Source organism: Montipora foliosa, chromosome 10 (assembly GCF_036669935.1).
Source record: "Montipora foliosa isolate CH-2021 chromosome 10, ASM3666993v2, whole genome shotgun sequence".
Taxonomy (NCBI): Eukaryota; Metazoa; Cnidaria; class Anthozoa; order Scleractinia; family Acroporidae; genus Montipora; species Montipora foliosa.
The window spans coordinates 33,065,450-33,092,538 of record NC_090878.1 but is presented as its reverse complement, the minus strand read 5'-3'; the positions used below and the strand labels follow the sequence as shown (position 1 = coordinate 33,092,538).

General features: G+C 38.4%; 1 protein-coding gene across 1 annotated transcript in view; it reads left to right on the top strand.

Moving 5' to 3' along the window:
• The window catches only part of LOC137972818 (uncharacterized), an 83,580-nt gene that overhangs the window by 4,427 nt on the left and 52,064 nt on the right, over nucleotides 1-27,089 (top strand). Inside the window, exons 3-6 of the mRNA XM_068819526.1 lie at nucleotides 18,076-18,223; nucleotides 19,116-19,439; nucleotides 19,837-20,139; nucleotides 23,002-23,304. Of these exons, the coding sequence (XP_068675627.1) occupies nucleotides 18,076-18,223; nucleotides 19,116-19,439; nucleotides 19,837-20,139; nucleotides 23,002-23,304 (1,078 nt within the window). The remainder of the gene's footprint in view (nucleotides 1-18,075; nucleotides 18,224-19,115; nucleotides 19,440-19,836; nucleotides 20,140-23,001; nucleotides 23,305-27,089) is intronic.

Below are 27,089 nucleotides of genomic sequence, written 5' to 3'. Positions count from 1 at the left end.
AGCTGATACGGCCAGAAATGCTAGGAACATACCGTAAATAACACAAGGAGGCAAGGTAAGAAATTCTGGTATATTTTTATTTTAATGCCCTAAATAACGATCGCTAAGGCCCGTCTTAAACGTCGCATTTTACATGAGCTGAATCTAATGCAAATGAGAAAAATATATTGTTTTTGCTCATTTGCATTAGATTCGGCAAATGTAAATACGGCGTTTAAAACGGGCCTAAATTCCCCACAAAAAACCATATAAAATTTATGTAAAGCAACAACGCTTCTCTGTGAGCTTGGGGTGAGATGGTAAAAGTTTCTTTGAATTGCACAGCGTTTTCAAAGATGAAGCTAGGCATTTAGTTTACCTTTTGGAGAATGCTGCAGTAATCAATGAGGGGGTTCAAAACCTTTTGCTTCCCGTTCCTTTATCTCCCGGCTCCTGCCTTTTTAGTCCTGCTACCGTCCACTATAAATTAGGAGACGCAAAACACATCTTGGTCATTTAGCTACGTAATTCTTAAGTGATGACGGTCTCAATTGTTCCAACTTTCAGTTCTGAATAGACCTCTTTACAGTTGTGTACCATTCTCGTCACCAGAGTCTCGGTTCGACCCAAGGCTCTGGGAAACTCTATGTAGGAGAACATGCGCTGTAGGGTTCTTATAGCCAAGAATTGGCTATTTAAACCTTACGGCGACTGCTCACTCCTGGTGCTAACATTAATGCACCAATTAGAGACGCTTTTGATTGTTCTTCACGAAAACCAACAAGAAGACATTTTGTTTCAGGGTTTCCCAGAGATCTTCTCTCCCTCAGTCAAGAGAAGAGCTCTGGAGTCGAGATTGAATTTTGTGCTTAGTTACCTGAGCACGATTGTTCGAAAGCCAATTAACTTAATCCAGGATTAGCGTAAACTCTTGTTTCATGTTTTCAGCTTTTTGATGAAAGTTGTTTTGCTTATTTTTGTTTTTCAAGATTGACTCCCTCTTATGTAACGTTTTGCCGAATATCAGCGTTAAACAGCATTTGGGAGTAGAGAAAAAAACTCCTTGGTTAATTTTTAATTTGAGTATTAGTGTTGATCGGCTTTTGAACAACCGGGCCCAGGCCTTTAAATGAAAGTGAAACTAGTACAGTGTTGACCTTGTTATGATACAGACCTCCCTCCTTTTCTCATGTTAATGATGTTTTTGTCATGCTAATTAGTAAGAATTTACATAAGAAAAACAGTGATGTTTCTATCAAAACAAGGTCAACTCCAGCCTCACTTTCATTCATAGGCCAGGTAACTAAGCACACAACTGTAATATGGTCTGTTGTCTCGTGTTCTGATAAATACACGTTTTCTGGGGCGGATCCAGGTTTTCACAAAATGGGGCCTGATTAAAGGTGCCGCCGAAGGCAGCGTGCCTGTTTGGGACCCCTGGGGAGACTTTGGAATTTTTAATCCTCGGAGACGCGATTTTCGGCATTCTGAGGCAAAGTCAGCGTGTTTTAATTTCTCATTTGTTAAAGTTAAAACTCCATATTTTTCCATTAAATTATACCAGAGCTGCTCAAAATGATATAGGTTATTTGCCAGCTGGGAGGTCCGGGTAGCGAAAAACTGACTGAGGTCTCGAAAATGCTGCCTGAGGCCGCAGGCCGAGGGGAGCTTTTCCGACCCTTAGCTGGTAAATAACTTTTTTTCTTTTCTCTCTCTTTTCCTTTCTGAAGTCACTCTTTTAAGTCTTGACTTGCACCGCGTTTGATAGCGAAAGCAGTACGCGACTTACAAACTGAACGTTTCAAAGAGAAACATTTTTATTTGAATTCTATTTTCAGGCCTCTTGTCGTCTAAAAATCTGTTTAATTTTGAAACACTTACTTTTGTATGTAGACGGATCGGTGTCAAAAAATGGAAATTTAAGGTCATTACATAAGCTCACGCAACCTGGGCTAGGATTCCGCCCGGGTTGGCGGGCAAGATAGAAAAATTCGGCCTGCTCCCAGGGCCAATCAGATTGCAGGATTCGCGATTACCACCCGCTCGCGCATTGAGAAAAAAATATGAAACGTGATGTACTTCGGATCAAATTTTCCTCTATAAAAGTATGAGAAAGGTATGCTGTAGTTAAACCTTTTTGAAACTTTGTTTCACCAAAGACGGGATCCATAAGAAGCATTCTTCGGGGTATATATCTTTACACAAAACGCTGAACTACAGCATCGTAGGTGACGGGCTTTTCGTTGTGAGTGGCGTAGTGCAAACAATTCGCAGCAAACAGTTAATGTTAGGGAAATTGTCTGGATCACAGGCCTAGTGAAAAAAAAACCACATTCGCAGCGAACCAAAATATTCAAATACCGGTACTCATTTGTTTCTTAATCAGAAAACGTTTTAGCTACACCGAACAGCAGCGAATTAGCCATCTTATCTAAAATGTACTTGTATTTGTTTTATATTTTTACAAGTTTATGTCACTAGGTGTTTCAATTTAGGGGGTTCGATCGAACCCCCTGAACACCCCTCCCCCTCCCCCTCAGGTCCGCCCCAGGTTTTCAACAATCAGTCCGGAGCTTGTTGGGATCATAAAGTCATTAAAATGTAGAAGTGGGACATGACGAAGTTGCAGTGAAATGTCACCACGTAGTGAAATCTTAGTCCGTTCTGATTCACGGTCATACACTGAATGCATAAATAGGGGCCTTACAAGCCTCGTTTGCATGGAGAAAACGCAAAAGAAATGTTTCTTGGGAGTTAGCACAGAAACAAAAGAATACATTTTTGGACGCCATTTATGCATTCCGTTTAAAAGGAGCAAGCTAGGCTTTTGTACATTATGCTTTTGTTTCCCCACTAAAATGCTCCACCTTAATACTCCAGTTCTCCTACTAAAATGCTCGGTCGTCCCGAAAAAAGTCACTAAAATGCTCCGATAATGCTCATTATAGAAACGTTTTTTTAATTTTAACATGGTTTTAACTGTTAACACTTACTAAAACCAAGTGAAGCTATGATCTTCACAGTTATGATTCATTTCATATACCCTTTCATCACTTAAAAAAACGTACGCCTTGTCAGAATAGTTACATTTTTAGCTGACTGATCGGACATCGATAACACAGACCAAACACGGGGTGCATGCACACTGGGTCACAGCCACGGCTCAAGGAGTCACAAAGAAAAAAAAAAGGCTGCCTAGACTCTTGAAACGTAAAACAGCTGACTTATCCTCAGTCTCCACTCAGCTCTATCAGGGTGGCATTTGCCGTTTTGAGTTTAGTCTTCATTTTCTCTGAGAAAAATAATTTCTTTCTTAGTCTCTCGAAAAAAAAAAAATTTCCGGGAAAATGCCACTAAAATGCTCGAATAATGCTCAATGCTTTTGCCTCAATAAAATGCTCGAAAAAATGCTAGCATAATGTACAAAGGCTTAGAGCAAGCTCCTAAGAAGCTGTTCCATGCACGGACTCGGACCTTTCACTATCGCACCAAAAAATACTAAGACCTATTAAAATGGTCTTCAAACGACTTTTTTATAATAAAGTCGCGTCGCTTTGCCTAGACTTTCGAAAAGTCAATCGTCTCATGTAGATGGCGCGCGGAATGAAGGACTTTTCATACTTGATTGGCGCCAATTTTAGCGACCCAAAAACGGGTCGCTGAGCTAGACCAATCAAAGTAGTCCTCGTGGACCCCAGGGGATAAGCTCAGGGAGTAGAATTGTCAATCAAAATTTGCCATACGCAGTGAAGCTTGACTTTCAACAGAGCTACTAAGGCCACCGGATATTCCGAATTGCGCGACTATCAGGCGAAAACAATTTAAGAATATCTGTCTTGCAGAGATATGTTTGTGTCTGCTCCAACCGGAGCTGAGAAAAGTCTGGCCTTTGAACTAGCCCCGTACGCTTTTGATCGTTTACTTGGAGAGAATTGCGATACTATCGCCTTCGTAATTTTTCCACTGATTTCACTCATGAAATACTTGGTCTCTAGTCTCAATTGTCGTGGCATTAGAGCGTCATATGTAGCAGACAACATAAGTATAAACTGGTGTTTGCAAGTCCCGAGGCGATTCTCAACAACTATCCACACATTTTTCGTCGAATGGAACAAAAAGTTTTAAAATGCATGCGTATTCATCGGCAGGACTTTTCCGCGGGTGGCGGGTGAAGGGTGACTGGTGGCGGCTGGACACGATTGGTAAATAGTCTGCGTACACCTTGATTAACGCACAGTAGATTAGACCAACAAGTAGTAAACAAAAACAATAATTACTTTTAACGTACTCATATTATTGCAACCAAGCGTTTAACATTTTAGCTTTTCAACCATGAATCTCAAAATATACAGTTCAAATCACAATACCAGAGGCCTTTAGCCACGAGGACGGCAACGGCAACGAGAACGCCACGAAACAATGGGTGTAATGAACAAAAACAATCGCACGTGGATTTTACATTTTAGTGCATTTACAGTGTATTAGCCGTCCTCTGCAAAACAACAACGTGAAGGTAAGCACATAATGATAAATTTTATTTCTTTTTTCTTGCTTTAACGTCGCTCAAAGTAATTTAGTTCGCCAGCATTTTCCAAGTTACACAAATGGGGACAATCGCGAAAGTGTTACAAAAAGTTATATATATATTTTGAAGTGACATTTCCGTTGCCATCGCTGTCGTCGTTGCTAAAGCTCTCAAAAGCCGCAACTTGTAAACAATCATGACGAAAAAATTGTATTGACATCTTCTAAAATACATCTGCTAAGGCCAGCATGGAGCAAGGAAAGTTGCAGCGATGTAAAAATTGTAGATCATAAGCTTGCCCCTGAAAAAGTACTTTTCTGCGAAGTTACCTGACACGCCGGTCATGTGAGCACGTTCTAATTTGATAATGCCTGCGTCATCAGCGTGTGAATTCGAGTCAAATCACATAACTTTTCTCATGCACGGCTACAAAACTATGGAGAGCTTACTTAAATTCTGTCCGACGACTTTTTCTTTTGATTGTCACGTATTTTTCTTTTCGGCTTTCCGTGTGGCATGATTTCTCAGTTATTTCATGTCTTCCATTGATTTTCGAAAATAAACTCTTGTGAAAAAATAGTCCTCGAAAAGTCATGTATATAGGTTCATGAATTTTATTTGAATTTGTGCTACCCATCACCTCCTACCCATCGTGACCCTCCACCAATTGCCTGTCACCCGCCACCCGCAGAAAAGTTCTGCCGTGTATTCCTTGGCGAGAGTCATTGCATCGCTAAATGGAAAGTTTCACTGAGATGTACTTTTAATTCCGGTCTAGCACCTCTCCTACACCTGAAGCCTACCTGATCTTTCATGAGTGAAATCAATTATTACTTTGAAATGGGAAAACAGCAGCACACAATTGTTAATGGAATTGCTCCCTCTGATCATGACACCTGTTTGCCGCCTGCCTTATGCTACAACATGAGGGTGCTCTGTTTACATGTCTGTTTACACGTGCTCTTTATCCTCTAGTGACCTACTGTGAAATATAACATGAGTCAGTTTACTCACCCACTGATTGCACCCATCTGCTTTGGTTAACGAAAGACAGATAAAGCAATTTAAGACGGTTTATGTCTGATTGTAATGCTGTCAACCTGAATACCACATATAACTCCTGTTTCTGTCGTTTTTGTTGACTTTGGGAGAGTTGTTGGCTCTGACTAGAAAATCTTTGAGCGATTTGCCCTTCCGGTAAGTGACAATGCAAGCGACAATGCATAGTGTTGGAAAATATTTTTGCGAGTTTAAGTTTGTCTGAAATGAGGTACCAATGATGTTTTGTAAGTCTAGAATATTTTTTGGGCTAAGATGTAGGCGGATGATACAATGTATGTAGATGTCTTAATAGCTTTTGTTTTAAGGACTCTTTCCTTGATCATGCTGCAAAATTGATCTCTACCATTGTAGTTGTAATAAGTTCTGGAACTGAAGATAGCTCGGTCGAGTAATTGCGATTGAAAACCTCGTTTGTTGTATACGTTTTCTTCAACGTAATTTGTTATTAAAAGACGAAGTGTTTCTCCTGTGATGAATCCCTTCTTAACACCGGGCTTGTCTTTTATATACCTAATATGAAATTATTAATGTCTATAAAACAAAAGGGCTAGCAAACCAATACAGTCACTTATTGTAACAATTATACGTAATCAGAAATTCGTAGTCCGAGTAACAATGGTTCTTTTGTCTTCAACCATTTTGGTCGGTGTATGAAAGTCTACCCTAGTACCGAGAGGGTTACAAAATGAGGGATGTAGGCTTAGCTACAAATATCCGGATATTTTTTTTTAGATATTTAGCAGCTCCTGGGATATTAAGAAAAAAAAAGAGATTTTGTTTGGGATTTTGCTATGGTCTTATTTCTTTTATGTGTTCACACATGTTTTGTTTAAAATTTATTTTAAACTTGAGATCAATTAATTGTCAGCAGTGGTCCGGTTGACCTGTCCAGCGGTTTTCCTCACGAATATTGTATCCCACGAGTCATAGTAAGTACACCCTGAATATGGCCCTTGCTGAAAGAGGCAGCCCCAATGCTTCGAGTAAACAATCGTTAACTGATTATGAGGATACAGGGGAGTCGTCACAAAGGAGTCCTAGGACATAAAGTACTTGAAGTACCCAAAGCAGATACGCGGTTTGGCTTGAAAAGAACAGGGTCAGAGTTTATATTGTTGTTTATTTTTTAAAAGAGATTAAAGAGTATAGCATAGACATGAATGTCATACCTTCGTTGTCACGCAGGGCAGAAAACGCTACGATGTACTAAACGCATTCACATTTACTTGGGGTAGCACCAAAAGCCGGAAACCGGAATCCGGAAACCAGAAACCAGAAACCAGAATTATCCACAACTTGGGAGAACTACAACAACTTATGCACACTGGATAAATCACTATCCACTAGATAACTCAATTGGTTTTGCTAGAGTGTATTCACTGGACAGTGATTTATTTTGGAAAACAAAGGCCTGGTTTCTTGACCATCTTGATTATCATCAATTATTCTAATGATCGTAAACAAAATTTGTTTATTGTACATAGTCAAGTTTACGTAAAAGGAATAATGTTTGAAATTTATTAAATAAACAAAGTTGTGTTTTACTTTCTTTCCTCCTCCCTTTGATTATGTTCTATCGAAGTCTCCAAAAGGGAATGTGTCACGTTATTTTAGGGTGTTCACGAAAATCTTTAGTTCATCACGAGTTTAAAACTCGAAAATGGTTTTGTGGAATTACTTTACTGATAAAATTATTGTTTCATCACACACATGATTGTGAGCAAAAACGACCTTTATCCGGGTGATTTGCCATAAACATGAAAAACGTCGGGCCGACCTTTTTCAGTTTAAGATTATCCCAATGCAATCCGTTTCAATCTTGTCCATTTGAGTCCACACTGCTTTTCGTTCCTTTTGCTGTATTTCTTTCATGTTGTTCAACAGTTTCAACTGGTTATTGCAATGTTTCGTTCTACTTTTTGGGCATTTTGGGTGTCATGTGGAAGTACATCATTCTAAAGTTCACGGTATTTTCAAACTGCGAAAACACGGCGGAAGAACCTTCTAACCCAAGCCGACCATATCATCAGTTGTCGCCCTTGAAGCGCAATATTCATCTGCCTTTCGGCATAACTTCTTCAAAACTTACTTGTTTCCCTATTCAATGCTAGTGGGACGTCTCGAAAGAACTTAACTTCGATAAACAATGTGAATTTCTCATACCGTAGAGTTTCGATAGTAGCGACCCTCGATACTTTCGGAATTAGCAGTCTTTAGGGGTCGCTACTTTCGGGGGTGGGGGGGGGGGGGGGGCGTTACTTTCAGGGAACAAAAACCGTTGACAAATAGAGCTGGTGCGAGCTTTTTTCCGAAATAAAAAATGAACAACATAAAATTAAAAAAAGAACAACATTTTATTTGCATTCTATATCTATAGATTGTGTTTCACAAAAGAAGATAACAATGATAAATGCAGCAAAAACTACAAAGAAAAGTATATAGAGTTTTCAATTTCAATTTGAAGAAACGTTCCTGTTGTTAATACGAAATTATACCGGTTTACAGTAGTTCTTACATCGCTACATCTGTGAACTGATGTCAAGGACGAATGGTGGCATAAAGCTTCCCTTGTTGTAAATTAAAGTGCTTTATTGTGAACAATTTGTGACACTGCACGAAAATATTATTGTACATTAAAATTTTGACTATTGATTGATATATGAATGGTATACGGCATACAATTAAAAAACTTGGTCTCGCTACTTTCAGGGGGTGGGGAAGTCGCTACTTTCGGGAGGTCGCTACTTTCGGGGGGTCGCTGCTTTCGGGATTTACTAGCGGCCACAAAAAAATGACGTTAATTTCGGGGGGTCGTTTCTATCGGAAATTGACGGTATTACTGTATGTTCTTCCTGAATCAACAGCTTCAGTCGCGCTTCGTCACTTACGCAAGTGAGCTGTTTTTCCTTTTAACTTGTCTTCATACAATCAAATTTACATTGCTAAGTAGCTTTTAATTGATACAAAAATCTGGGAGACACCAATGTCCTGGCACGCGAAATGTTCCCTTCCGGTTGCCATCCGAGTCTTAAAAACGCGCGTGCTCAAGCTCCCTATTCTCCAGGCGCCTTGTTCCTTAAAAAGAAGCATTTTTGTACCCAAAAAGCCAGGTGAAAAATAAGGAAAACAAATTAGACAATCTTTAAGTTTTCTTTATTGTAATTTGGACTGCCATAGTTTGATGATGCCATCACCATTCTCAAATCTGTATACATGTATCTACTGAGAATAGCAAGCTCAGATCCATTTTACAGTATACATTTTCTCAGAGTGAAATACTTGAGTGTGCAAATTATAGCAGAGCGTACAAGGAGTGAGTAGTTCTCGCAAATTGTCTCTGGTTTCTGGTTTCCGGATTTCGGATTCCAGACTCCGGATTCCGGCTTTTACTGTTGCCCTTTCCTTGTACTTGTTTTAGTCACTTTGTAAAGATTAAGCTTTTGATCAATTTATAATATTTATAGAAAACTGTTAAGAAAATATCTAGGGTATTTAGAATTTTTTCACAATATTTAGGAGGAAACAGCGAGATATTTCGGAAAAATATCAGGAATTTCCTGAAACATATTTAGACGATTTTACGAGATATTTGTAGCTAGGCCTAGCGGAATGCGTGAATTGGAAAGTTTTTGTAGGCTTAAAATGTGTTTGAACGTCAAGTAAGTAATGCTGCTGGCGAAAGTGGACCCTTGGAAACTTCATCGTCAAGAAAAACAATGCGTTCAGACAACATTGAAGGAGAAAACGCACGCATACATTTACTTTATTCCTACAGGATAGTAATTTCAACATACAATATTGGTTTCTAAATAAGCCTTGTACTTTAATATGTAATCTTACATATATGTGTTGTTTAAAAATGCTAATTTAAAAATTCTCTTAAATAATACTAATGTTACCTACCGTGTATGTTGCAGAGACTAAATTACTAAAACCAAAATTTGAGTATTTTATAATAGAAAATAATAATTATTGAAAATAATAATAATAATAATAATAATAATAATAATAATAATAATAATAAACAAATCTAACTATCGGGTTGATCGTTCCTCAAAAAACTCTTTAAAGCTAATCTCAAATGTCACTCTGAAGTGCATCCCATGCTGTTGCCTTCGACAAGCAAAAGATCTTTTTAACCAGTTTGTCTCAGGTATGAGCAACCTGGAAGTGCATGTCAAACTTGCTGCTTCGGATGTCGGATGTTGTAGTTATGCATCCAAGGCTGTGCTCTAAGGAAAATTCCGGGGAGCCCCTTGGCCTCCAAGCATTTCAGCTGGGGTGCCCAGCCCTCCAAGTTGGTTGCCCGAATTTAATTAATTCTTTATTTAATTAACTAAACAAATGTTTGTTCATTGCATGGACAAACGCACACCATGCAAACTAAAAAGAATTAGTAAAAAGCGGGCTCCGTGGATTACTAAAGAGTTATTGAATAAAATGCATAGAAGAGATTTAATTAAAAAGAAAGCAATTTGATCGAATGATCACGACATGTGGGAGCAATTTAAATGTGCTAGGAACCAAGCAAATAATGCAATTAAACAAGCAAAGAAGCGCTACTTTTCTGATAACTTGAAAGTTAGCAAAGGGAATCTGCGCAAAACATGGAACCTCATTAACGAGTTAACCTCACCTAACACTAGCGAGTCGACGAATATCTTAGAAATCCAAGTTGACAACAGAACAATAAGCAGTCCTGGCGACATGGCGGAAGCTTTTAATGATCATTTCACAAATATTGGTCAAGTGCTAGCCCAAGAGGTTCCTGCTGCAGAAGGAAATCCCGAGTTTTACCTTTCACACACTGATAAAGAATTTCATCTAAAAACTTCTAGTCTCGACGTTGTCTTTAACCTATTGAGGAATATTGATGAAAAGAAAGCCACTGGCCTCGATATGATCCCAAGTAAGTTGTTGAAATGGCTGCTAGTATTGTTACTCCATCGCTGACCGCCATATAAACAAAGTCAATTATCACTGGGATTTATCCAACAGAATGGAAAATGGCCAGGGTATCTCCGGTGTTTAAAAAGGGTGAAAAATCGGACCTCAACAATTATCGTCCAATTTCCGTTATTCCGGTTGTCTCGAAGGTTTTTGAAAAAATTGTTTACAATCAACTGTACCAATACCTAAATGACAATCAAGTGTTATCAAGTTGTCAGTCGGGCTTTCGCTCCTTACATAGCACCCTAACGGCCTTGCTTGAGGCAACAAATAGCTGGTCTGTTAACATTGACAACGGCTTCCTGAACGGAGTAGTCTTCATTGACCTTAAAAAAGCTTTCGACACAATTGATCACGAAATTATTTTACGTAAATTGTCTTACTTTGGTGCTGACCAGGCAACTGCTAAGTGGTTTCAGTCATACCTAAGTAATCGGACCCAAAGGTGTAATGTAAATGGCAATCTGTCAACTGCCAGCACCGTTACTTGTGGCGTACCGCAGGGTAGCATCCTGGGTCCCTCGCTTTTTTTGATGTACATTAACGATCTCCCTAACTGCCTGCGGGTTGCTGCGCCGAGAATGTTTGCAGATGACACCAGTATAACCTTATCTGCAAAAACGGTAGCCGATCTTAAACTAACAGTGACTTCTGAACTTAACAATCTTACCTGTTGGCTGAGAACCAACAAATTAAGTTTAAATGTGGCCAAAACTGAGCTAATGATAATCGGCTCTAGGCAGAGATTAAATACCCAATGTGAGAAGATTAATATAAGTATCGATGACAGGACGATCAAGAGAGTTGACCATATTAAATATCTGGGTCTTACCATTGATGCACAACTCTCTTGGTCTAAACACGTTGACGAGATAAGCAAGAAAGTCTCTTCAGCCATTGGTGCATTGAAACGTGTACGACTTTTTATTCCGACGGATGTTGCAGTTCAAATTTATAATGCTTTAATATTACCACATTTTGATTACTGCAGTCCGGTTTGGGATGGTATGATTGGCTGTTTGAGTGATAAATTACAAAAATTACAAAATCGCGCCGCCAGAGTAATTACTCAATCACCTTTTGATACGAGCTCCAACCTCCTTCTCGCGATGCTTATTGGGAGAAGCTGTCTCTTCGTCGTAAGAAGCAGAAAGCTTTAATTATGTATAAAACATTGAATGAACTTGCCCCAGACTATCTTCAATTTCTCTTCACTGAACGCCACGTTAATGATTGTAACCTAAGAAATCTTGAAGGAAAGCTTTCGCTGCCCAAGCCAAATACTAATTACTTAAAACGAAGTTTTTGCTACAGCGGGGCCTGTTTGTGGAACAACTTGCCCCAAGATTTAAAAAGCGTTTGTTCTATTGGGAAGTTTAAACGGGGTATTAAGAAAGTATCTGAGATATCGGATTCCCACACGGCAATCATGTAAAGCAGTTGTACAAGTTTTATTTTTTAATTATTAACTTAACTGATGATTCTCCGTGTCTAAATAAAGATTTACTTTACATTACATGTTACATGTGAAATCATGTGGAACGGCCCTTGAACTAATTGTTTCGTACCGAGAAAAAAACATTTTCCGAGAGGATTCGTAAACTGTAACCATCAGGGCCCGGTTGTTAAATCGTGAGTCTGCGAGCTTCTGCGCATTTGGAGTTACAGTCGAACCTCGATTATCCGGATTTCTCGATTATCCAGACTTTTTCTCTGGTCCCAATTTTGTCATGAATATTTATTAGTCATCATCAAGATCCCTTTATAGGCATTGAAAAGTAAAGTAAACGCGAGTTTGTTTCTCTTTCACAGCAACAAGCAAAATAAAAGCAGCGCTTGCACACGTCGTAAAAAATGCAGAACTTTCATATGAGTTCTGATTGGCTTAGAGTTGCTTTGTTGCTAAGTGAAATTCCACGCTCTATTGGCTCATTCCAGGTTCGGCGAACAAGCTACCTTACGTCATGAATGTTTATTCACGATCATCATGTCCCTGAAGTGTAAGGGATCCTAGCCTGCGTGGCAGGCCGAAGAAAGGAGCGCCCGAGTGTACACATGCAGGCTAAAGCGATCCGTTCTTTCGATAAAATAAAAACAGGCTATAATTTTGCGATTAGAGAAAGAAGAAAAAGGAACCAATTTGTCAGCGGAATATGGCATTAGTAAACAGCAGATATCAGATATCTGCAAGAGCAAGGAAAAGATCATGGCGCTTGCCATCACGTGTACAGGTAGTCACAACGGACAGTGAAGATGTAGACCATATTGTTTTCCTAACGATTGAATGTCACTTTCTTAATGTAATCAGTTTTTGTTCCTCATTAATATTCATATTCTCGATTATCCGGACCCTCGATTATCCGGGCTATTTCGTGTAGTCCCAACGAGTCGGGATAATCGAGGTTCGACTGTAGTAAAAGGACACCGCAATACAATGCATCTATCGTTCGTTTTATTTCGACGTTTTGAAAATACGTTCGTAAGAGTTGAATGTTCATTTAGTTTGGCTTTAACACTACAAAGTTCATTATTTCACTGCTTTGTTCATCAGCTGATACGTGTAGCTTTCTGTTTGGAGTTGATCTTGGACGTAGATCTGCTGGCGGCTATATACATTGCTTTGTATTTTTTGCTTTTACAAATATTGTTGATTAATTACTGGGTTGCCTATGGCAATCCCTCGGAAAATGGGTAGATTATTTTTTTACTGGGTTGCCTATGGCAAACCCAGTCGGAATCTGTGTTTAATTTCGTGGGTTTTTTTATTTTCCGTGTCGGTAAAAGTCTTGCCTGTCACTCCCCTGCTAAGTGGTGGCTTTGTTTATAGAGCCTTCTTCGCATATTTTCTTAGGATCGAGAGGGTAGTGGGAAATGCGTAAATTTCTCTGGTGGACACAGTATAGAACGATTAACTTAACCGGCAATGGCGTCCAAAGTCATGTAACGTGAATGGCGTTTTAGTAGATCTTTGAACAAAATATACCCTTATGAAGCTCATGAATGGCAGGTCAATTGGATATACAGGCGGTGGAATCTTAAAAGCGACGAGTAATGGACTTCGACAACAATCTATCGCCCGTCGGGCAGAAATCAAAGTGAGCTGTATTTACCTGAAGTATATGGTAATTTGACACGATTGAGTTTCTTGCCTTCACGCACGCAATGAAAAGTCTTGCCTGTCACTCCCCTGCTAAGTGGTGTCTTTATGCATAGAGCCTTCTGAGCGTATTGTCTTAGGATCGAGAGGGTAGTGGGAAATGCGTAGATTTCTCTGGTGGACACAGTAGAATGATTAACTTAACCGGCAATGGCGTCGAAAGTCATGTAACGCGAATGGTGTTTTGGTGAATTTTTAAGCAAAATATACCCTTATGGAGCTTAATAATGGAAAGTCAATTGGATACTGAACAAGAAAAGGCGCTGAAGAAAAAAAAACTGGAATCTTAAAAGCGACAAGAAATGGACTTCGACAACAATCTGTCGCCCGTCGAGCCGTAATCAAAGTGAGATGTAGTTCTAATATTGTACGAGTGTGGTGTCTTGTACAACGCTGAAATCAAATGGAAAATTCTCTAGTAACTTATGGGTTTAACAAAACAGAGACTTGGATCTGTACTCAATTCTGCACAGTCTTTTACTAACAATTGGAAATTTCACAGGTTCCTGTTAGTCAAAAATTATTTGAAAGAAAGCTTGTTGCCCATTTTTTGCTTGATAATTCCAGTAAAGGGTTTTTCAGTGAAGGGTTTGATGCTAAACGCTCGTGGGAAATTTATTTACCGTGTTGCATTTTTGACACGGGGTGTAATTTGACACGACTGAGTTTCTTGTCTTCACGGACGTATTAAATGAAATAGGAAGGGTTTTTTGCCTCTTATAGCACATATGTTGTTTGTTTCAAAAAGCATTTTGCTGGAAAATGGTGGATTTTATGAATTCATCATGTGTAATATGCCAGCTTAACTGGATAGTTTTTATGGCAATAGTAAAGCATTTCCGTATCAAAATATAAGGTAAGCGACTCTTTCTGTTGTGTTAACTTAATTAAATACACCATAGCTCGTAAGTTTGCATTTGTCGTCTGCTGTAAACTTGATTTCCACACTCAAGATTACCTCCACTACTACTTTTTGCGTAAAATAAGCTTTTAGAACGATTTTCGTTTCTTCTGTGGTGATACTTGACGATTCGGGAACATTTTGTGAAAAAATATTTATAACGGCGCAACTTGCCCGATTATGCATATAACATCCACTTGGCCTTTTGACATCCCATTGAAAAAAACTCGTAAAATATTCGCAGACCGGTCGCTTTCTCTGATATTTGAAAGGATGATTGCCAACAAATATAGAAAGATTTTCACAATAACTAAAAATTCCTGTGTTAAGCATTAGAATTCGACGAAGAGGTAATGCGACTAAATTTGTCCCGTGCGTTGCTATTTTTATGGTTTGACTGTTGTGCAAATTTTGACAGATAATATTAAATTATGAAAAAAATATCTACAATCGGCGTCAAAATTGTTGAGACACCCTTATCCTTTAGAGTCGATTTCAAGCTCGGCGGCGCAAATGGCCCCCTCCCCCGCACCCCCGGGACTAGGGTGGGGGAGGGAGGGGTATCCCGGAAACGTACTTTCTGGACAAGTTTTCTTTGCAAACAATGAATGTGTCGTTGCCAGTGTGCTCTGTTGGCAACTGTCTCAACTAATTTTGTCGCCAATTGTAGGTAAAGGAAAAGGTACACCTTATTTAACGTCGGAAGTTCCTTTACTCTCTAGAGAGTATTCTCCCAGGAAGCCGACGGATAGATTGTTAAAAAATCTTTATTTTTAGCTGTTATTTGAACATAAAAGATGCAACACTTGACGAGAAATAATATTTTTGCTAATACTATGTATTTTTTCCCGGGAATCGGGTTGAAAATGAGTTAACAAATTTGCATACGTGCGTTGAAATGTGATACACGAGGAGAAAGGAATTTTATTTCTCTGGCAAATGATTTTGTCATTGTAGTGCAAGATGAAATTTATTTGGGAAGCCAACAATGTTCTTTTAACTTCCTGGTTAATCCAATTTTATTGCTGCGACTTGCTAGTGCGAAGATTGTGTACATGAAATTCGCGCTTCTTGCGAATTTTGAGTGTCATGAAATTACATAATTTGCGTGACAATATATCCCTTTTTAATACTCTGACCCAAATACATTCAGATAGTAACAAACTTCATATTTAATTCGCAAGTCTGTTTTTGTATCTCATAGATGTTTAGATTTTCAATTACACAGCCACTCAACCTCTCGATTGTGTAAATAGTTCACCCTGAAGTCAAAATAGATACGTTTCTCAGGAACCCCGACAAAGAAGGCTTCCTGAACCGACAGAAGAAATCTAAATATTCAGTTAAATATTACAACAAAATTAACTAACGACGGAAGCGTCTTCGCTAAAAAGTACGTTGTTCTACTCTGAAACATTCTTTCCCGTAGTTCATTCAGTTGACACAGGGTGATCACGTGCACCTTTACGGTTGCCTAGCACGTGATCTATTTCTTCCTTTTGACAAAACGTTAGAGACTGCAAAAATGTTCGTGTTTTTAAGATCTTTCAATGAGAATTCGATTCACAGTTATATACTAGTAGTAATCAAAGATTAGGAGTGCGTTCTCCGCCAGTGATAATTGTTGACTGTTACTGAAATCATTACTGTGAATGGCTGAAGCATACTGACAAAGTCCACTGTTGTTCTGTGGGTTTATGACCTTTGATGACACGTTGCGTGACGGCTCCAGTTTCGGAAAACTCGCAAATTCCACGTTATCTCATTTTCACTTTTACTAGTAATGTTTAAGCATTAAGGCTAAATTTTAAAAACAATACTTACATGTGTTACATCTAGTACTCCGAGTATTCTGAGCTAGCACAAATATCAGGTAACATCTTTGACATTTGCTCTCGCATTTCCGTTTATCCGTGGTTTATTTTAACAAACTCTGTGCGACTGGCAATAATTATTTCCGCTGATGAATAAAAAAATGTCAGCTTTTACATTGCTCTTCCTTAGTTCTGGCTTACTCTTATAGGTCTTGGCTTCAGAGTACTCTTCCATCGATTCAATTTCGACCTGCGCCGGAAACAGACTGAACTATTGTGGCTACTTATATTAAAGTCAACAAATGTAATCAAACTATAGCCAATGAAATATGGCTGCTCCCACGCGTACGGTTAACATCCCAAAGCTAAGGCGATTCAAGGTCGTGTTCGTAAACAGAATAAATAATGTTTTCCCAACTATGTAACAAAAGCTGTACTAAAACCACGTCATCTCACATCCTGACCAAACAGGCCACGCTCGGTCCAGATAAAAACTTCTAGAAACGAGAGATCCCGAAGAAATCGTCTCGTATACACGTGCTTTGGGATAATGTAATTTGTTTTCGCCCAACCGAAAACTCTCACTCCAGGCTGCATTGGGACTGCATTGTCTTTTTTGTCGAATGCAATCGGAGTTAAAAACCAGTTAGCTTCAAAGAAAACCCCGAAAAGTCGAAAACAACGAAGGAAGCCACAAAAGAGAGCAAGCATGACGTGACAGATGGACACGAAAACGAGGCCCACAGCCCCTGCAAAAACCTAGAGGGGCGGCCAATTTGCAGTCCACAAAAAATCTCGATTTCTCGCACCTGCGAAGCCTGCGAAACCAAATTAGGATGCGTTCTCTAGCTCCTCGAGAACGCAATAAACACTGTGTTATTTTTTTTCTTCATCTGTCTCTTGGCTTGCCTTTTTCTGGTGCAAACGCAAAGCCAAAGAATGTTTTGACCTGGCATCAGATTAGACCGTCACATTATGAAGCGGAAACAACACCTTTAGTCCTTTCTTGTATGATAAACGTTTGTTTAGTCCAACTGCTAGACATGCTGGAAAACGTCCGTCAGAGCAATTTGCAGTTATTTTTTTGCAGACTATTTATTTAAAGAAGAGACGAGTGAATTTTACTCAAGAGCGTGTTTTGTTATCTTTAAACTGAATTTATTACGAAAGCTTAAAAGACTAAAAGACCTGAAAATGGGACAGGACATTACAAAATAATTAAACGTGTGAGCCAAAGGTCCTCTGCTGGCGCGACATGTGGGTGACCCCTCAAATGGTCTTAATGATGCCCTACTTGAAAAAATTAACTGGAACGCTGCAGTTCTTTGTGTAACGCGTACCACAGGCAACCCAGTGTAAGCTTTTTGGAGCTTCTCGTTAACTTTGAAAAATGCGTGGTTACTCCCAATTTTCTTTTGGATTTCAATAACACTTGTAAAGATTTGCTATTCCCGCATATTCGTAAACCGGGAAAAAAATACCTTTGAAGTAGTGAGCACCGTCCTTAAAACAGCCCCGGTTTCTAATACCGCGACAGTTGACATTAAACTTTTTAAAGTAAACATTACCACCATTTGTCTTACCAAACAGAGGCGTCTGTCTTCAGCTTATATTCAGGCTACTGTCATCATCTGTATCATCGTCACCGTCCATAATTGTGAGCATAAATTTAATTTTTTTTTTGCAGGTCTTTCACGGAAATAGTGGGCGAAATGACACTGTCAAGCATAATCTTGAGGAGGTTATCATAGCGAGCTTCATCCGCTTTCAGCCAATTGACTTTTTTGGTCATAAGGCATTGAGAGTTGAGCTCTATGGAGCACTTAAATCTCTAGGTAACTCATGATCTCTAGTTTTGCAGATCCATCTGCATGTAATTATTTAAAAAGACAAAATTAGAAATGAAAAAATGAACTCCATTTCAACTTTTTCTTTATGCGTATATGTTCAGGAATAGTACTTGACAGCCTTCTGTTAGTATTGTAAAAGTTCAACATATCCTCTACCTCTGAAATGTCGATTATCGACGATTCCAAGTTTTTTCCTGGATTGACTGTTATCGTCAATTTAGATTACTCTGTCCCAGGACTTGTGGTAGCAGATGAAAAGTACCCACTGCAAAGGAACTATTTTTATCCACGTAACAACTAAAGATCAACTGGCTTACAATTGCACCAATTATTTATCAACACGAAGAAGTATATATAAAATCATTGCTGAATAGTGGTTAAGTCTAGTACTTGATTTAAAATGGTTAGCTTTTTCTTGAAGTTTGTTAATCCACATTTTCTCCTGTTTAAACTTGTTTCTTAGCTGGTGATAATAAACGTTTACTGCGACATTCGGAAGAAAAAATATATTGACGTAATTAAAAAAAAATAATTTTCTGGCTATAGCGCTGCGGTAGTCTAGTGGTTTGGTGAAAGGGTTATTCATCGAACATTCCCAGGTTCGAGTCCAGCGAGTTTAGGCATTGGGGTTCGGATTTTAAAGATAGATATTCATTTCCCATAATCCCTATCAAGCGCTAAGGGTCCTAAATTGACAATAATAATCGATTTCGGGAAGCCTTGGAATTGTAGATAATCCTCATTTCAGAGGTAGACTGGATGGGTTAAAAAGTTACGTATAAAGAACGATTTTCTAGCACATTTGAATTAAGCAACGGTGTTTCTGAACTTGTGCGGCAGTTTTCTGTACTCAGCTGTTCCTTTTTCTTCATACCAGTTCCTGTTGAAGCTCCTATTGTCAAGTTGGCTGCACAATCGTCGACTAGTGTGGCTGCCTCTTGGAAGCTTTCAAAACGGTACTACAACGAAAGAAAGTTGATATCCTTTAAACTTCTATACCAAAAGGAAGGCTCCAACGTACCACAGATACAAACTATCAAAGATGCCAAGAACGTTCAAATTGAGAATGGTTTGTTGGTTTTCTCCTCGGAAGTCACAGGGCTTGAGAAATTCACACAATATGAATTTGAAGTGTGTGCCTTTAGTTTGGCGGGGGATGGACCAAAGAGTCCCTTAAAGATTGCAAGCACATTGGAAGATGGTAAGGGTCTGTAGCTTTTTATCAGGCTTACTTTAGTCTATTAGGGACAATTATGGTGAATCGCAGCAATGAAATCACAATGTCCAATGTCCATAGACACAGCTGACTCTTTCCTATACTTACAGATTTCTATCTCCAATTATTCCATATGGTGTGGGAGAAAGAGTCAAATGCAGTTGAAAGAAATTGAGATATTTGCAAATGTGGAATGCCGTGGTGTTTTTGTTTCTGATAAGCCATCTCCCTTCATTTAGAATGTCACTTCCTTCATCAAATTGATTTACTTTATTGGGAAGAAAGGAAAAAAGAAAGTTGCTATTCAATTAAGAATGGTAGAATCGCTTTTCTTTTATTTCATTTCTGATTTCTTGTCCTTGTTGCATTTGAAATGTTTCAGTCCCATCAAAAGCTCCTAGAAAATTTACAGTGACTGCAAACACATCTACGGTTATAATAGCGTCCTGGAAGCTTCCTTCCCGCAAATCCAGACATGGAATCATTAAAGGATTTAAAATATTCTTCAGGAAGAAAGGCTCCGATAACAGACCAAAAACAATTCTTGTTTCCAACGCCTCAATGTACACAATACCAGTCACTGGATTGGCTAAATTTACAGAATATCAATTTCATGTGTTGGCCTTTACGTCTGCTGGTGATGGAAAGAACAGTTCTGTTCAATTTGCAAAAACAAAGGAAGATAGTAAGTTGTATTGTTTAAATTGACTTTTGAAACAACAAGGATCCCTTGAACTTAGGCAAGTCAGCCTTTCACCCATTTCATTTTAAAGTGTTGCAATGTCTATATAAAAAAAGAAAATCTGGCTGCAGATTGTACCGTTTTATTACATTACATTGCACCTCTTTCATGTATGTGTATGTACCACTGGAATTGTTCCAGTCATCACTTTTCCCCTGAACGTTTGGCCACAAAAGAAGAACATTTTATGGAAGGTACACGTGTATGAATTTATATATATATATATATATATATATATAAATGAGCTGCAGAATAGAATAAAATGAAATTTGGAAAGATTAGTTGAGCAATGGAAAGGAAGCCTAAAAAATCTAGGCTTGAATGGGATTCGAACCCATGACCATGCGATTGCACTGCACTTGCTCTACCAACTGAGTTATCAATCCAACTAAGAGCTGGTCACTTGTAAGTAGAACTGAAGCCTGAAATAAATCCATGCTCAGTGAACGGGATTCGAATCCATGACCATAAGATTCCACTGCACTTGCTCTACCAACTGAGCTATCAAGCCAACTGGGAGCTGGTCACTTGTAAGTAGAAGCTTGAAAAAAATTCATGCTCAGTGAACTGGATTCAAACCCATGGTCATGCGATTGCACTGCACTTGCTCTACCAACTGAGCTATCAAGCAAACTAAGAGGTGGTCACTTGTGAGTAGAAGCTTGAAATAAATCCATGCTCAGTGAACAGGATTGGAACCCATGACCATCTGCACTTGCTCTACCAACTGAGTTATTAATCCAACTGGGAGCTTAAATAATTTGCAAGTTCAAGTTTATCCCGTCCGTGATGATTTTTTGGAAAGATCATCCAAGTTAGTTGAGTAACCCATTCTCAACCTATGAATTAACGATAATCGTTAATTCCTAATCAATTTTGCTCTGAACTTACTATTACACGTATCGTTGATTTATAAGACTGAAAACTTGATGTGGATTATAAGAAATGGTCATATATTTTTTAAAAGATAACCCAAGGGTATGGACATAGGACTCGAACCTGGGAATGGTAACTTGATTAATTTAACCTGTCACCTAACCACTTGACCACCACACCTCTAGCTGCCCAGGGATAATATTTTAAACACTATTTGTTAATAATTGCTGTATTATCACACGGCAACAAACAATATTAAACACTGCAAATGGTCGGTTACCAAGCTAAACAATTGAAAATCAAAGCTTATGCCTAATTAATCTAGCTTAGGCCTAATTACTCAGCAATGATATTCTATGGGAGACTTGAAGAAAACTTTTTTTTGAAAACGCGGTGTCTTGATCTTCAGTGGTGAAATGGAACGAAGTGTGACTTATAGAGTTGAAAGTCTGGGACCAAGTCCAATCCACTGCTACCACAAGTCCTGGGGCACAGTGTCCTAAATTAACGATAATAGTAAATTCAAAGCAAATTCGGAATTAATGATAATCGCTAATTTGGAGAAGAGATCGTATCGTGTTAAGTTAAGTCACCTTAAACAGTTAGAGGAGAGGTCTAGGCTGGAAGAGAACGAGGAAAAATCTAGACTTGAAGAGAAGGATGAAAGAGGAGAAAAAACATGAAAAGAAAAAAAAACCATGAAAGGCTCGATTTTGCCAAAATTTGTATTTAAGCATTTTACCACGAGTGTCAAATCTTTCTTTTTTTTTTTCCCCAACATTTCTTTGCGTGCAAGTTCTGTTTACATGTAAATATTGCCTACTTTATGCATCATTGTTGCTGATGGGGCTTTTTGTGTTTTAGTATGTACACATCATTGGACACTGTTAAACAATGACTCCGGTCAATCTCTTTTCCCTCTCCTTACAAAGAGCATTGTAGTTAATATATCAAGATGTTTATGAAACTCTACAGTACACATGTTTCTTTGTTTTTTTCTAAAAGACAACCAATCAGGAGTTTTGGTTAATTTATACAAAACTCAAACTTGAACCGAGGACAAGATATTGTGCGTGGTCACGGTCAGGTTAGCATGAAGTATGACTGCACTGTTCTCGCTTTTCAAGTTTTTGGGGTTTCATAACCATCTATATAAACTATGAAAAAGCATTCCCTACTAGTAGTGAGTCAAGTGACTAAACAGAGGAAACATTTTAAAACCTCTTAGATGTGGGAGCTATGTAACCACCCATTGTCAGGTTACTCTCTAACCTATAAACGAGGTCCGGCAATTACTTTTGAGGCACCCAAACCTTGCGTATTGACTGATCACGACTGCCAGGGTTAGGGTGTTTTTTTTTTTTTTTGAAGATTAACTAAGCCTATAACTGATGTCTTACATTATCTTTAATAACGGCAGAAAGACAAGTTAAGAAGCGTGAAAAAACACTCAGGCTCTGGTAAATCTCTTTTCTTGACACTGAAAAATATTCTGTTTCAAGAGTACAGTTTAAGCTGGCCAATTGCAAGAAGTACAACCTGATCTGTTTCACAACAGCTACTTCTCACAGTCTCAAGATACGTTCTTTCATCCGTCACTTTCCAATTCACACAGGACCAGATTGCCAACACATACAAACAAGATAACTGTGCGACCTAATTAAAGCTGCGTATATTTTCCTAAAAGTTTCCAAGTCTAAACTATTTCTGTATAACACAACATAGAATATATTTTTAGTAATGTTGAAAAATGGCTATCTGCATCAGTACCATAGACTAGAATCAGTTCTTATTAGTGCTTTAAATTATGTGACTTGATTATGACAGACCCTTTTGCAATTTTCTTCAAAGTTTCTTATCCCTGTAACACAAGTAATGTGACTTTATGAACAGGGATCACTTATTGTTCTTTTCTTCATTAATTTTAAGTTCCCTCAAACGCTCCCACTGGATTTATGGTGACTGCAAGCACTTCTACAAGTGTCACAGCATCTTGGCAGCTACCACCTGCAGACTCCAGAAATGGAATCATTACAGGATTCAAATTGTTCTATAGACAAAAACGCCCTGACAACCAACCTAAACTTCTTAACATTTCCAATGCTTCCATTCGAGCAGAAACTGTCAGGGAGTTGATGAGATTTACAGAATATGAATTTCAGTTGTTGGCCTACACCTCGGTTGGCGATGGACCGAATAGTTCTGTTCAGTTTGTAAAAACAATGGAAGATGGTAAGTGGTGTCATTAATGATTTTTGTGCATTTTTCCTTCACTGAATGCCCCAACCCTTTAGTATCACAAATCTCATCCTTTTTTGCAGTGCAAAAAGGAATTTCATTTGACATGGCATCTGACAGGATGCGGCGATGCGGATCCGCATAATTCCCGAAAATCCGCATCCTCCGCATAATAACGATATTTTCCGCATAAAACTGAAGAAATGCCTGATATTAGTGATAAAGCAGCTGCTTACCACCCTCTCAAACACAAAAGCCAAAGAGATTGACTATTTTGAATCGCTAATTTTCCTGAACATTGAAGAAAACACGCCATTTCGTTCGCAAGATGAAAGTTCGGAGGCAGTTTCCACTCATTTTTCGGGAATGAGCCTCGACTCTAGCTAATAAACCGTTTTCATAACATACCCTAGGCTCGAAATTTTTAAAAAAGATACAAGGTATGAAAATTTAGCCGCAAGTTATAGTAGCAAATTAAATTGCATCATTTGTAACTCTGTAAAGTAGGGACGATCATTGCGATGAAGTTGTACAAAACAAGGAGGCCACAATACGTATGTGTAAAAAACCGCTGAATGGTGAATGATCGAGGGAATGGATCGTGGTTCAACCACATCACAATTATGCTCCATATCTCCAAATTGAAACAAAATTCATGACAAGAAACAAAATATTTTTTATCGCTTCATTTCCTTTTGCAAAAGTTTCGGCAAAATGCCGATTGCTAATCCTTTTGATTTAACGGTGAATGCTGGTCGCAATTTCGAGTCCTGATTTACCATAAGCATGTAAATACATTGGACGGGCCTCATTATTAGTTCTATAAATATTTAAATTTCTGCATAATCCGGTGTAATTTCCGCATAATCAACGCACGTTTACGCATAATATGGTAAAAATTTTCCGCATAATCTTTAATTTTTTTCGGCATCCTATCAGAAAACCTGATTTGATTATTATACCAATACAGTGCTTATCCGTAGTCAATCCATCGAGGGGCAAATGGTTGTTTGGATAATTGATTAGTGCTTTCAATAGAATTATTTTTTTTCAACTTCAGCACATAAATGTATATAGATTTGATATTTTTAGTGCGCAACTATTTTAATTGCATGATTGTATCTCTTTCTTTTACCTCTTGACTTCGCTATGCTCCAGCTCCATCCAAGCCTCCCAGTGAATTTATGGTCACTGCAAGCTCTTCTACATTTTAGTAATTGGAATTTGGGAATTGCATTACTATGTCTTTCAAGAAGATGCAATTTTGCTTAAAATTATCCTGAGGTCAATCATACTTTTTAGGACAGTTTGTGGACTATTTAAGGACAGTGCCTACTATTGTTATTGAGCATACGTTCTGTGCATCTCGAGATACTCTGGTTTCCTATCGGTGATGCTTACTAATTCAGGAATATTATTACCCGACTTAAAACTATCCGGAAAAAATAGATCTTCGTAAATACTCTTGGTATCCAAAAAGAAAATTGCGGGTAACCAGGAATTTTTGAGAGATAATTAAGCTTCAATTTGAGAAAAAAAACGCCATACATTGCTTTGTATTTTAAAGCTTTTTACAAATATTATTCATGAATTATCCTTGAAAAATGCGTGGTTACCCCCAATTTTCTTTTTGGATTTTAATAACACTTGTTAAGATCTACATTTCCTGCATAATCATAAATGGGGGCAAAAATACCTTTGAATTAGTAGGCACCGTCCTTGAAACAACCATTGGCAATGACAACACTTGATATTACCTGAAAGTGCTACTATGATCAAATTTTTACCCCGTGAATTTTTGGTTTATCATGGAGAATACTAGGAAAGATTAAAAACCTTGTTTACTGTTTGGAAATATCTGCATTGGTTTCCGAATTATCTAACTTTAAAAAATGTTTAAAATATGCAAATAACAAGACTGATGATATGTCATTTACTCAACCCAACATAATATCAAGGTTACGAATGGAGCTATCTCGCTCAATTTGCAGCAGAGACCATTGAAACTTGGTGGGCCAATAGTTCTGCAGGCAATGCACCTACAACTACAAAGAAATTGGTTCCCATGGCAACTCACTCTTTTCCAGTCCCCCTCATCCTGATTTCAACATTTTTGGTCATCTTAATTTAAGCTAGAAAAAAAAATTTAACAAGGCCACAAACTCGACCTTTATATGCTTGCCAGTCACTCGTGCATCTGGTGCAAATCGTGCAAATCGTACTTTGTTATTGAATTAAATTAAATTTGCATTTGGTTCTATTGTTAGTGAGTTTTTGTTTCTAATTCGCGTTCAGAAAACTATTTTAATGAAAATTCTCATGTTATGTGTAATAAACAGTTTACGACATAGAAAGTGCTTTGTACGGGGTTTTATTTACTCGTTGTTTGTGTCAAAAACACTCACTCGCTCGTTCCTCGCTCGTTTGGGTTTTTGACACAAACAACTCGTGCATAAAACCCCGTACGCCGCACTTTCTATGACGTAAACTACATTTATCGGCAACCATTTGATGGCCAAGTTGCAGTCGGCGTATAGGCGCTTTCATAGTACTGAAACCGCGCTATTACGCGTGTTTAATGACATCCTAAGTGCTATTGACAATAAACAGGAGGTGGTTTTGGTTATGCCAGATATGTCGGCCACTTTCGACACTATCGACCATGAACTTCTGCTCCAAAGGCCCGTCCAAAGGCTACAACATCGATATGGTATATCGTATCTTTCAAACAGAACACAATTGGTTAGAATTCAGGAAGTTGATTCGTCTGATAAAATTCTGCTATATAGAGTCCCGCAAGGATCGGTACTAGGCCCTCTTCTCTTCACATTGTTCTTTGCGCCTTTGGAAGATGTGATTCGTGCACACGAAGTAGATGCAATGATGTGTGCGGATGACACACAACTTTATATTACTATTGGTTCTGATCAGCGCCCTATTGCCTTATCCAAGCTGGAGTTGTGCATTAATGACATAATGATATCATGCACTAGTAACGGCCTCACATGTAACCCGGATAAAACTGAAATTGTCCACTTTACAGAGTTTACATCTTGATTTTCCAATTTACAAGATATTCTGGTCATTAACATCAGTGGATGCACCATCTGGACCAAGAAAGTTGTGTAAGACTTGTGCATGCGTTTGTAACGTCTTAATTAGACTCGTGTAATGGTGTTCTCACAGCTAGGGCTGCCAGATAAAGAGATAAACAAATTACAGCACGTGCAAAATTATGGAAAGCCGTAACTTACTTATGTGGTCATTCGTAATTATGTGATGTGGTTTCATGATTATGTGATGTGGTTTTATGGTTATGTGATGTGGTTTCATGATTATGTGATGTGATTTCACCATTATGTGATGTGGTTTCACCATTACGTGATGTGGTTTTGTCATTAGGTGATGGGTGTTTTACCATTATGTGACGTGATTTCACTATTATGTGATGTGGTTTCATCGTATGTGATCCTGTTTCGTTATAATTTCATTTCTTCGTTGCGTGTTGTGGTTTGTTCGTTATGTGATACGGTTTTGTCGTAGGCTACGTCCAAATACCAGGCAGCCGGGTATGGTTTTCAAAATACTAGGTACCTGGGAGTCTGAAATTTGCATATAATTTTTCCGAAATTTCTCAATGATTTCTTCAAAGAGGATAAGAAATTTGTTTACAAACCTCAAGCGATTCCAAAAATTGCCCTGGCCTTGAAATAGAAGCAGCTTTCGATCTTGGGGATAAAGTGAAGTCGCATTGTTGATTCACTGTTGATTTCGAATAT